This window comes from Muntiacus reevesi, chromosome 3, assembly GCF_963930625.1.
Source record: "Muntiacus reevesi chromosome 3, mMunRee1.1, whole genome shotgun sequence".
NCBI lineage: Eukaryota > Metazoa > Chordata > Mammalia > Artiodactyla > Cervidae > Muntiacus > Muntiacus reevesi.
In genome coordinates this window covers 172,237,406-172,250,150 of record NC_089251.1, presented here as the reverse complement: position 1 = coordinate 172,250,150, position 12,745 = coordinate 172,237,406, and the positions used below count along the sequence as shown (strand labels likewise).

At 50.1% G+C, this 12,745-nt stretch overlaps 1 protein-coding gene across 6 annotated transcripts in view; it reads right to left on the bottom strand.

Moving 5' to 3' along the window:
• The window catches only part of LOC136165144 (UL16-binding protein 3-like), a 43,575-nt gene that overhangs the window by 30,437 nt on the left and 393 nt on the right, over positions 1 to 12,745 (bottom strand). Inside the window, exons 1-5 of one of the 6 annotated variants that reach the window (XM_065931134.1) lie at positions 12,587 to 12,668; positions 9,068 to 9,331; positions 8,421 to 8,696; positions 7,210 to 7,339; positions 5,540 to 6,042 (exon numbers count right to left, since the gene is read on the bottom strand). In XM_065931134.1, the coding sequence (XP_065787206.1) occupies positions 5,898 to 6,042; positions 7,210 to 7,339; positions 8,421 to 8,696; positions 9,068 to 9,331; positions 12,587 to 12,653 (882 nt within the window). In that variant the 5' untranslated portion in view covers positions 12,654 to 12,668 and the 3' untranslated portion in view covers positions 5,540 to 5,897. Of the gene's footprint in view, positions 1 to 5,539; positions 6,043 to 7,209; positions 7,340 to 8,420; positions 8,697 to 9,067; positions 9,332 to 12,586; positions 12,669 to 12,745 lie in introns of those variants that run through there. The other 5 variants (XM_065931132.1, XM_065931137.1, XM_065931133.1 and 2 more) reach the window with 5 other exon arrangements.

Genomic DNA, 12,745 nt, shown 5'->3' with positions numbered 1-12,745 from the left:
TACTTCTATTATGTTGCAACTTGCTGTACCATGAGACTGCTAATTTTCTGTTTTCTGGTAACCTCAATGCCAAAAGATAATGTACAAAATATCTAAGGAAAAAGACTCTCATAAACAAAAAATATGCAGAGCACACCTGGTTTCGTGAAGGACAAGCTGATACAATGTTAAACTAAGTCTGTGTGCTTATCTCCCCCTTAGAAATGTACCAACTTAGGGTATAAAGGTGATAGTGAAAAATAAAGCAACTGCCAGACTCTGCTGCATATCCTGGTCTGGTCTCTCTCTCTCTCTCTCTCTCTCTCTCTCTCTCTCTCTCTCTTTCTCTTTCTCTCGCCGACGCCGTTCATCCTGAGGGTTCCCCTGGATCCTGCTGGGGCTGGACCCCGGCAGATGAGGTCAGTGCTATGTGCTTCTCAGGGGGTGTCTGGGTCCCCCCACAGGAAGGTGGCCTGGCCCAGCCCTGCCACGGGGGATCCCACTCCTGGAGGTGTGGGTGAGGGGCTGGGAGCTTGGGGATAGCAGTGTTCCCTTTATGCTCTCTCCTTGGCCTCTCACCGCCCCACCTCCCATTGTCTGAGCATTGCTTTTTCAACCAATTTGCCCTTTTGCTGGCCTGAAAGTGGCCAACCAGCCCAGCAGCTGCCAAGAAGGAAAGGAACTCACCTAAGGATTGAGGAGGAGGAGGAGGCGGAGGCAGCCCCACGCCCGTAGGCTCTCTAACCAAGGCCAGCTTGGGGGCGCTCTCTGGTTATAATGCATCATCCCGCCTTTTCCCAGCAGGTTCACCAGGAGCTCACCACCCTGCGCTCCGTGGACACAGTTGGGCCGCAGAAGCAGGACCAGGAAGCAAGACTGACGTTGGTGCCAGCAGCCCTTGACACCTGGAGCCCGGGGTGACCCACCGTGGGGAGGAGCCTGGCTGGCCAGTGGAGGAGGGAATGAGTCCCCAGAGTCCTCCCACTGGAGTCTCTCCTGGGGGCTCCCCTCAGGCTCCCCACACCCTCTGTGGGACTGTTGTTCATCAAAATTGCAATCATCTGTGCCTCACCTTTCTTCTGTCCATCCCCTTCTCTGGATCCCCAGGATCCTTGTGTATTTTTAGGGGCATTAACACCTGATAAGGGGCTTCCCAGGTGGCATAGCGGTAAAGAATCTGCCTGTCAGTGTGGGAGATGTCTGTTCCATCCCCGGATGGGGAAGATCCCCTGGAGGAGGAAATGGCAACCCACTCCACTATTCTTGCCTGAGGACATCTCATGGACAGAGGAGGCTAGCGGGCTACAGTCCACAGGGTCACAGAGATACGACTTAGTGACTCAACAACAACTCCTGAGACAGGGGTTGGTGAGTCCTCAGCATATACAAATTCGGGGTGACCTGCATGATCACCTCAGGTCCTAAGTGGATATTTAGCCTCTATTCATTCCCATAGGTAGCGTTCCCCATTTACAAATGTGTAAATTGAGGCATGGCAAGATGAAGAAACTATCACAGTCAGAATTTTGTCCAGATTCCTGGTTCTGGAGGTATCTATAGTCCACATCCACGAAACAGCTTCAGGTGCCAATTCCAACCTCCCCAGCCCTCCACCTCTGACCTCATGCCTGGGGATCTGGGGTGAATTCGAAGGTCAGGGGCATGCATGGGGTGAGTCTGGTTGCCCAGGTCCCTGGGGCCAATGCCCCTCACACCGGGCCGACCTGACCCATCTCTGATGGCAGCCTCTGACTTCCTCCTGTTCTCCCAGTACTTCCTCCCTGTGGTCTGGGTCTACCAGGGGCTTCCAGGTTGCCTCCTCCAGGGGATTCAACCCAGACTCCTGCCCCCAGCCCTTCATAAGGGAGTCTCTCCCCACACAGGTCACCTGGCCCCACCAAGGTCTTGTCCAACCCACCCTGAGTCCTGCCCACCCTTGTGGGTCTCTTTGTCTTCCAACCAGCCTTCCCGCACAGGTTTGTCCCACCAGAGACTCTAGTGAGTCTGTTGAGAACCTTCTTGCCTCCTTTGCACCTGTTGATTCACAGAGTTTGCTGCTCTCCGAGGGCAGCAGCTGGGTGACCCCAAGGTAGAGCCAGGTGCTGGACGGATGTGAGCCAGGGCTTCTGCCAGATGAGCCTGCGTGTGGCCATGCGGTCACACGGCTCACCAGGACCCCAGGGACCTGCGACGATTGTCTCAGCCTGGGCTGGGGTCACACGGAGGCGGGCAGAGCTGAGGGATGGCGAGAGCCAAGTTTGGCTCCTGTGTGTGTGTGTGTGCATGCGTGTGTGTGGTTGGGGGGTGGCGGTTTGCGGAGAGTCTCCCGTCTGGAGCTCTGTTGGCTGTGAGCCCCAGCCAATGCTAGGCATGGTCTCCAAATGCTGGCCAGAGCGCCAGATACTTTGCAGTCTGCTGACTCTGAGCTGGGACAGGGAGCAAGCAATTCTGTGCCCATGGTCTCTAAGAGTGGAGTCTCCGTTTCCCAGAGTCCTCCACTGCTCCAGATCATAAACGCTCTTGGTTTCCAAAACCGGAGTGGCGGGGGTGGGGCTGCTTCTCCCAGCGCTGCACCAGGGCTGGGGTGCCTGATGTAGGGCCAAAACCTCCTGCTCCTTAGGCAGAATGCTCGTGTGATGACCCCTCTGTTCAAGAGTAGCTGGCCAAAGGGTCCCAACTAGATCCTATCTTGTCTGCCCCTGCCCTTCTCAGTGTGGTTCTTTCTCTATGCTGGTTGTAGAGGGGATGTTCTGCCGGTTTCAGGTCATTTTCTCTGAAGGAGAACTGTTTTGTCCGTGGTTGTAGTTTTGGTGTGTTCATGGGAGAGCGGACCTCAGGGCATCCTACTTGGCCATCTTGATTTTGCCTTTGTGTGATCAATGATGTTTCATGTTAGTATTGTAATTGTTTTGGGGTGCCAGGAACCATGGCCACATTGCCATCCGATATGTGTGTGTATCCTCACTGCTCCGTTGACGCGTCCATCTCTCTCCTGAGACGCCTGAGTCCCTGAGACACAACAATATCGAAATTAGGCCAGTTAATAACCTTACCTCTACATGTCCCATTGACCGGAAGAATCACGCATCTCTCACTTTAAATCCAAAGACAGAAATGGTTAAGCTTTTGAAAAAGGCATGGCAAAGCCAAGATGGGCCAGAAACTAGGCCTTTTGCCCCAAATAGTCAAGTTGTGAATGCAAAGGAAAAGTTCTTAAAGGAAATAAAAAGTGCTCCTCCAGTGAACACACAAATGAGAAGATAGCAAAACAGCCATATTGCTGATATGGAGAATCTTTCAGTGGACTGGACAAAAGATCACAACGCTGCCTTAGGCCAAAACCTAATCCAGAGCAAGGTCCTAGCTCTCTTCAATTCTATGAAGGCTGAAAGAGGTGAGAAAGCTGCAGGAGAAAAGTTGAAAGCTGGTAGAGATTGGCTCATGAGGTTTAAGGAAAGAAGCCACCTTCCTAACATAGAGTGCAGAGTGGAAGTGAGAGGGTTGATGCAGAAGCTGCAGCAAGTCATCCAGAAGATCTCATATAATAATCTCTGAAGACAGTTATCCTGAATTAGAGCTTTCCAGTGTAGAGAAGAGTGTTCTATTGGAAGAAGATGCCCCCGAGGACTTGCATGGCTAGCAAGGAGAAGTCAGTGCCTAGCTTCAAAGATTCAAAGGATAGGCTGACTCTCTTGTTAGGGGCTAATGCAGCTGGTGACTTGAAGTTGAAGCCAAGCCTCACTTACCTTCTGAAAATCCTAGTGACTTTCAGAATTATGCTAAATCTACTCTGCCTGTGCTCTGCAAATGGAACAACAAATTCAACATGACATCTGTTTAGAACATTGATTACCAAAAATATTAAATCCACTGTTGAGACCTACTGCTCACAAAAAAGATTCCTTTCAAAATATCACTGCTCATTGAGAATACACCCAAGGGCCCTGATGGAGAAGTACAATAATATTCATGTTGTTCTCACACCTGCTAACACAGCATCCATTCTGTAGCCCACGGATCAAGTAGTCATGGTTTTCAAGTCGTGGAATTTAGGAAAGTTTCTGTAAGGCTATAGCTGCCACAAATAGTGATTCCTCTGATGAATCTGGGGAAAGTCAATTGAAAACTTTCTAAAGCGAATTCACGATTATAAGTTCCACCCAAAACATTTGTGATTCATGAAAAGAGGTTGAAATTTCAACATTAATAGAAAATTAGAAGTTGATTTTAAACTTCTTAGATGACTTTGAGGGATTCAAGAGTTCACTGGAAGAAGTAAATACAGATGTGGGAGAAATAGCAAGAGAGCTAGAATTAGAAGTGGAGCCTAATGTAAAGATGGGACTGATTGTTGCAATCTAATGATAAAATTGGAATAAATGAGATTTGACTCTAATGGATGAGCAAACAAAGTGGTTTCTTGATATAAAATCTACTCCTGGTGAAGATTCTTGAAATGACAACAAAGGACTTAGAATATTCTAAGTTTAGACTGAATTTAATTGAAAAGGCAGGAGGAGGATTTGAGAGGATTAACTCCAATTTTGAAAGAAGTTCTACTATGGGTAAAATGCTGTCAAAGAGCATTGCATGCTAAGAGAATTCTTCTGTGAAAGGAAAAGTCAGATGTGGCAAACCTCATTGTTGTCTTACTTTCAAAAATTGTGCTACCCACCGCAACCCTCAGCCATCACCACCCTGATCAGTCAGCAGCCACAGACACTGAGACAGGACCCTCCACCAGCAAAAAATGGTGACTCCTTGGAGGCTCGGATGATGCCCATATATTTTATTTTAGAAACAGTGTTGTGTATTAAGGTCTGTACATTGTTTATTTAGATGTAAAGGTATTGCACACTTAACAACTTCCATGTCAACATAATATTATGTGCAGTGGAAATGAAAAAATTTGTGTGATTCTCTTTATTGTGACATTTACTTTATTGCCCTGGTCTGGAACCCAGCCTCCAATATCTCTGAGGTTGGCCAATATCTACATGGCTTTTGGTCTATGTTTTCCAGCCTGGAACTAACACTCGGATGGCTGCATAGTAGGGTGAACACATGACCTACTGTTGGGATATGGTGAAATATGCATTTAAAAATTCAGAGAATTTAAGGATCACTTCACAGCTGGTCTGGATGTTACCTTAGGAGTGATCCTTAAATTCTGTTTCCACAAGAAATAAAGCATTATCATTGGTTTTATTTAATCCCATCATGTGGATGAATGGTGAAATACCATGACTTTTCTCTTGGTTTAGAAAACAGGCATGAAATACTTAACTTTTATGCAATATAGAGATGTTGATTTAAGAATCACTATAAAGGTTTCCCAGGTGGCGCTTGTGGTAAAAAATCAGCCTGCCAATGAATGAGGTACAGGAGACACAGGAGACATGAGTTTGATCCCTGGACGAGGAAGATCCCCTGGAGAAGGAAATAGCAACCCACACCAGTATGCTTGCTTGGGAAATCTCATGGACAGAGAAGCCTGGTGGCCTACAGTGCATGGGGTCGCAAAGAGTCAAACACAACTCAGCACCAGGAGGGTAATAAATTATGAAGGGAACCAGTCAATGGAAAATTTTATTCCTTTGAAAATATAACAAAGTTGTTTCTCTGGATAGAGAAAAAAAATCTCTGAGTCCTGTAATAGCAGATGTATTTTTCCAGCAATATCACCATTTTTAAGAATAAGGTCACGATGCAGGGAAGTCTAATTTTCCAAAAATTAGAAGATTGAAAGTGTTATGTTTGTGCTGATCTCTTGTTCAAGTAGCTGAGGTATCAGTGCAGAGATTGCATCACTCAACACCAAGACAAAGTGCGAAAGGAGATTTGAAAAAAATAAAGACGTTGAGGACGATCTTCATCAGATGCGGCAAGAGACACGAGATGGTGCAGCCACTGTGACATCAGAACTGGTAGAGAGACTTGGGATTCCGAATGTCTGATTTCCTGGCTCTAAAGTGAACAGCAGGAGAACAAAAGCAACCAAGCAAAGACTGAGGCCAGAGGCAGACAGAGCACCTGTCAGGGGCTTCATGGGGGTAGCATCTCCTGCAGAAAAGAAAGAGGTGTTGGTCCAGGAGGCTGAGGAATCCTGTCACTTTCCTGGGGCTGCCCCTCCCCAGCCCCCATCCAGCCCTGCCCTCACTGAGGGGCTCCTATGTCCTTCACCCCCACCCAACGACAGGCCCAGCAGCTTCTTGTACCCTCCTCCTTCCTTCCTGCATCACAGAGTCACCCCAGGCCCTGACAGCCCCTGCTCAGGCTCAGGACTGGAGCCTTTGTGAAGAATCAATCTGCTCCCTTTACTCAGGTCCAGATCCTCCCGAAGGGGGGCCTCAAGGACCAGGGAGCAGGTCCCTGGAGGAGTGGCCTTGCTTCCTGATAGCCTTGGGGGGCTGCAGGCAAACCTCCTTCCTTCTCTCCCCTCCAGCCTCTGAGCCAGCAGCACACACAGCTCTCAGGACCAGGGTCCCTGCCCCCATCTCTTCCTGGCCCCACCCAGCTGGGCGCCTCCACCCCAGCTCAGGCCCACCATCCCCAGGACCTCTGTTCAAGGCAGGGCCGCTCAGTGATGGAGGCTCTGGGTCCCCAGGAGGCTGCTGACGAGCAGGCCACAGGCTGAGTCAGAACTGCTGCTGCTCCAGGAGCTCAGGCCTGGCCTCGCCCCTCCCCACAGTCTCTGCTGGGGGCTCCTGCCTTGCCTGCTTGGCCCAAGCCACTTCCTGTGAGAACAGGCCTTTGGAGTTGGGTCTGCAAAGGCCTTCCCACCCCTTCCTCCTGGGATGAGAGCCCGGCCCCTCTGATCTTGGCCCCTGGGTGGGTACCCTCCCCGCTGACACGTCATGTGGAGCCCCCATGCTGCTCTCAGCCCCGGGAGTCCTGCCCTCGCCCTGAGCGCCTGCTGTTCTCACACCACCCACCCTGGGCCCTGCCAGCCAGCGATCTCTGCTCAGTCAGGGGACATGGCTAAACCCTTTTAACTTCAACAGGCCCCCAGCTACCCCCCCACTTCCCACTGTTATGACAGAGAGGACCTTTCATAGCTGAGGCCTGAGCTTGTCCAAGTTCTCCTCTCAGGTGATATGGGGTCTTATTCACTGGCTCATTTCCAGGATGGGAGGTTCAGTGAGGGGCAGCGGTCAACTGGGATTCACCTTCCCCTCCTCACACCAGGCCCTGCGGCCCTGCCCTCCCTCTGGATTCTGATCTCAGTACCTCTTCTTGTAAAGGATCCAGGTTAGGATGCTCATGCTACAACAGGCGAGAACCGCAGCGGTGATCCCTGTGATGAGATGGATGGCTGTGGCCCTGGGCTGAACTGAAGAGGGGCCCATGGTCGGTGATTCTGCAAGGAGAGTAAGAGTGAAGCCCTTTCCAGACTCCAAACTCAGCAGATGCCTCCTCATCCCCCCTGACCCAGGTACCCCTATTGTGCAGACAGTTTACACCCATCACATACACCCAGGGATAGATCCCCAGGTGAGATGGGGGAAGGGAGGAGCCCAATCCTCATGGGACTCTGACAGCTAAAGGGGAAGCAAGGTTTCCAAGACAGCCACTCAGTCCCGTTGTGACATCAGAGACAGTGACATGAGGATAGAGTCCTCAGGAGCTGAGAGCAGAGGTGGTATTGACAGATTTCCTGAAGGAGGACTGGTGACATTTAAAAGAAGATTCCGGAAAGAGGGTACAGTGAGAAATAAATCCCAGAAATCAAAAAGATGTCTACAGGTTTGGGATCAGCAAAAATCAATGTTCAGTCGTTCAAACGCCTGTGCTGTGAGGAGAGACGTCAGGAGGTGGAAGAGGAAGGAGGAGGACAGAGCATCCCTAGGACATTGTTCTCCCAGGACAACTCACTTTATTTATTTCTCTTTTTACATTCTTTTATTTAACAGCAAAAGCATTGTGTATTGGGGTATAGCTGATTAACAACGCTATGATAGTTTCAGGTGAATAGTGAAGGGTCAGCCATAGATACACATGTACCCCTTCTCCTCTAAGCACCTCTCCCATCCAGGCTGGCACATAACATTGAGTAGAGTTCCATGTGCTATACAGTGGGAGCTTGTTGGTTATCCGTTTACATATAGTAGTGTGTACATGACCTTCCCAAAGTCCCTAACTATCCCTTTCCCTGGGTACACATAAGCTTGTTTTCTAAGTCTGTGAATCTCTGTTTTGTAAGTTCCTTTGTACTATTTCTTTTTAGATTCCACATATAAGGCATTTCACATGATATTTCTCCTTCTCTTTCTGACTTACATCACTCAGTATGAGACTCTCTAGGTCCATCCATGTTTCAGGAACAGCTCACTTTAGATGGATCACTTTGCTAAAACACACACACACACAGACACACATGCACACAAAGGCTGGGTGCACATCACCTTGCGTGGACTACCACTTCCTTATACTCGTCTCACCTGCGCTCTTCAACATTTTCTCCCAGCGCACCATGAAATCCTGAAGCCCGGCCCAACAGTCTCTCATGGAGACCTTCTTCAAGAAGTCGGTCGCAGCTCTGTCATTCTCCCACTTCTCTTTCATCCGCCTCCCTTCAGAATGAACCACTGTCCAGTGTCCATTCTCTGAATCAAAGAGGAGCCACGTTTGACCATTGAAGCCAAACTGCCAGGATCCACTGATGTGTCCATTCTTTTCCCACCGGCACATCATCCTGGCCTGCAGGGTCAGAGGGCCTGACCCACCAAGGAAAAGAAAGAGCTTAGCCTCTGGATTTGACAAATTCCTTGACTCATCTTGGTCCACTTCCCCTGGTCCCGGCTAATCTGGCCCTGTTCTCTCCTTCAAGGCCCTCTTCTTCCACTGGACTACTAGGGAAGGACCAATATCCAATTGAAGTTTTCACCCATAAACAATGGATGTAGCTAAGCCCCAAGTGTGCTCCTTCGTATCTGGACTTCCTAACTCACCCCTGGACTCAATGGACATGAGTTTGAGCAACCTCTAGGAGTTAGTGAAGGACAGGGAAGCTTGGCATGCTATAGTCCATGGCGTTGCTAACAGTGGGACACGACTGAGCAACTGAACTGAACTGAATTGAACTCACCACTGGCCATGTGTTTCTCCAGTATGACGTCAGGCAATTGCCACTTGAGGAAGTCCCCGATGTCTCTCAGTGTTTCTGTCTGTGTTTCCCAAGTGTTCATAGTTCTCACCACCTCTCCCAATGGACTTGTGGATTGGACTTTGGCGCCACCACAGTCATAGGAGAGAAAAACATTCCCATCTACCTGGCCTTGAACCACACACCACGGCTCTCCACGACTAGGCTGAGGATCGATGGTGAAGTTGTAGCAAAGAGAGTGAGCGTCTGTGAAGGAAAACGCAGGTGAGGGCAGGGTTGGGAGAAGAAGACCCGTTACCTCCTCCCCCACTTATGTGAGAGCAGAGTACAGCTGCAGGGCTGGGTTGGCAGAGCAGGAAGGCCCCCCTGCCCCCCAACACCACCCACAGGCCTAGCAAGCAGAGAAACCACATAACATTATCTCTACTCTGCTCCTAAGGCCAACACAGAACCCAAAGCTGCAGAAAGGAGAATTCACAATTAGGGGTCACAGGACTTAGCAAGGCCGGGGAGATACTGCTGACCTACAACTAGGAAGGGTCTTGGAAGCCTGGAGAAAGGCCTGGCCCACATGGCTTGAAAGAGAAAATCCAGAACTTCCGAGGCAGGTGGTAGAGGAGGGGATTTAAGGCCCAGAGAAGCGAATCTGCCAGCCTGGACACGGTGTGAAAGGGCAGGAAGGTGTGCAGTCCACCAGGTTCTGTGGAGCCCGAGAGGAAAGCGTGGAGGAGAAGCAGCTCCAACAGCTCCAGGATGACATTTGCTGAAGGTCAGCGATGGTGGTAGGAGATGGTGTTCCTGTGGGCTTCCAGCAGGAATAAGGATGGAGAAGGTGGAAAGAGCAGATGCCAGGGGGATTGTTCTATTTCAGACACAAAGTAGATGCAGTGGTCAGAGTGACTAGAGAGTCCCAGTGTAGCCAGGCCTGACTGCAGAGAGTGAGATGCTGGCTCATAGCACAGGGCGACCCTAGAGGCAAACGGATGAGCAGTGAGCGCTGTTAAAAACTATACGATGAAAAGGAAAAATTAAAAAAAACAAACAGAGACAAACACAAGACTGGATGTTCAGGAAGCTGAATGTAGACTTCCCAACAAAATGTCCAGATCCTTTGTGCAGCATCCAGCACTGAGTCAGGTCTTATATTCAGAATCCATTACTAGAGACTAGATGCCAGGCACCAGCAAGGAGGCCCTCTTATCACCACAGCGAGTGCACAAGTCCTTCTGGCCTTTGGAAGCCACATGGTCAGTGACTGGGGTAAGTGTACACTTGGCAGAGAAGCCACCCCCACACTCATCAGGACCTGGAGTGGGACTGACATCGTGTCCAGCAATCTGTAACATCACCACGGCTGAATGTTATCACTGTGGTGCCTGAGATCTGTGGTTAGGAATACACGTCTGTCCCACGTGCTGCCCATAAGAGTGTCACCCATCCACTGATCCTCATAGTGCTCATTTCACATTCGTTGCATTTGGAATATGAATGAAAAATCTTCACAGTTAGTAAATTACGGTGAGGGCTAACATAGAAGCGATTTCCAAGTTAACACTCTGACACTGACCTTCATCCCCCAATAGTACATGTAAACAATATCACATCCCGGAGAAAATGACAGAGAGGAGTACCAACCTACAACCTCTCCAGGGCTGCAGGAGTGTCATCCCTATCCTATCTCCATTTAATTCCCAGTGTGGCCATTGATTTCTATAATTGTACATATGACATAATTCAGGCTCGGCAGACCATAGTTTTCTGTTACAACTGCTGTCCTAGCACAAAAGCAGTCACAGATGATTGGTGAATGATGACCTGCTTCTTGGGCAGATGACCCAGCAGAACCTGTGACGTCAGAGCTATCTGTGGTCAGAGAGGCGCTATGTGCCGTCTATGGCATTTTACTTGGAGGGTCACAACACAGACCCTTTATGTCCTGAAGCAAAGCCACGCGATTTGCAGTGGGGAATACTACACCATATAAATGTGGCTCATGGTATGGTCCTGGGGGCTGGTAGAGATGAGGCCTCTGGTCATGAAATGTCAACATTGTTCATCATGATCTGGGTTCATCAACCCCTAATCATTAGTTCAGATAGACTAGCCATCAGAGGACTGAAGTGATATTGTGGTTTGACATAAGAAAGGCCAGAAGCAACAAATGAGAGATAGCAGCAGGTGGCCTAGGCCTGACATCAGAATTATTGTAGGACCACTGTTCTCTGGGGCCTGCCTCCGAAGGCTCAGCAGTAAGGAATCCGCCTGCAATGACGGAGCTGGAGTAGATGTGGGATCTATCCCTGAGTGAGAGAAGATCCCATGGAGGAGGGCATAGCAACCCACTGCAGTATTCTTGCCTGGAGAATCTCTTGGACAGAGCACGCTGGTGGGCTATAGTCCATAGGATCATAAAGAGTTGGACATGACTGAAGCCACTTAGCATGCACACACTATTCTCAGCTCATGCCTGAGACTTCATGCAGTGTCCCCTATATCTCCGTGGACCAAGGAAGCCAGTCTAGGGCAGAGGGGGTCAGGGGACACTAGCCCATATCTGCTGGACCCACGATCCTTTCACATTCACACCACCCGGAACCTACAAGGTAGGACAGAGCAAGTGTTCGGTTCCCCAACAGGCAGCTAAGGCACCCCTTGCAATAGTCCCTGGGGGATGAGTCATCTTTTACTGTTTTGTGACCCAGGGCAGCCACATGGTTCTTCTGGTTTTTTCTCGTCATCTTTGCCTGCTCTTGTACCACACATGTGGAGTGTATAATGCACACAGACACCAAAGGGCCTGTCGAGACCAACAGATTTACTCTCTGTCTTTTGAAGAAAAGGTTCTGCAACTCCTGTCTTAAATAATAGCTATTATAGGCCACTGTCTCCATAGTCTCAGGGAAGATGAATGTGGGACCGAAAGGTAGATGTGGGGGTGCCCTGTGTCACACACTTTGGGAAACTCTTCTCCCATCTCTCCTGCTTTATGTCCTGGGGGCCAGGCTGGGAGGCTTCTGCTGGGGTGAATCCTCAGGCAAGAGGATAGGGTGCCAGTTGACAGAGGGCAGGCTTAGGGTCCCTTCACAGATGGGAAGCTGTTGGAGGCCATGGGCTTCACAAGAAGGGGAGAGATGCAGAAAAATAGTGTTGTAACCAAGCAGGACTCTAAGGAGGCTTCCTAGGACAGACTCCACCCATCTCCCCCCTCCTCTCCGGCTGCCAAAGTAACTGCTCAGACTCCACCCAGCCTCCCCTGAACCCCGTGGGGTCCGTCTCTCGGAAGCGGCCGCTATTTTCCTGCGCCCGCTTCTGCTGCTGCTTCAGTCGTGTCTGACTGTGCGACCCCGCAGACGGCAGCCCACCAGGGTCCGCCGTCCCTGGGATTCTCCAGGCAAGAACGCTGCAGTGGGGTGCCATTTCCTTCTCTAATGCAAAGGAAAAGTGAAAGTGAAGTCGCTCAGTTGTATCTGACTCTTCCCGACCCCTTGGACCGCAGCCTACCAGGCTCCTCCGTCCATGGGATTCTCCAGGCAAGAGGATTGGAGTGGGGTGCCATTGCCTTCTCCATCCTGCACCCGCTTCAGTGACTCTGAATTCCCGACGGGGGCGCCGAGGGGCGGCAGCAGCATTTCGTGACGCCGCCCTGGCTCTCACGTCTTC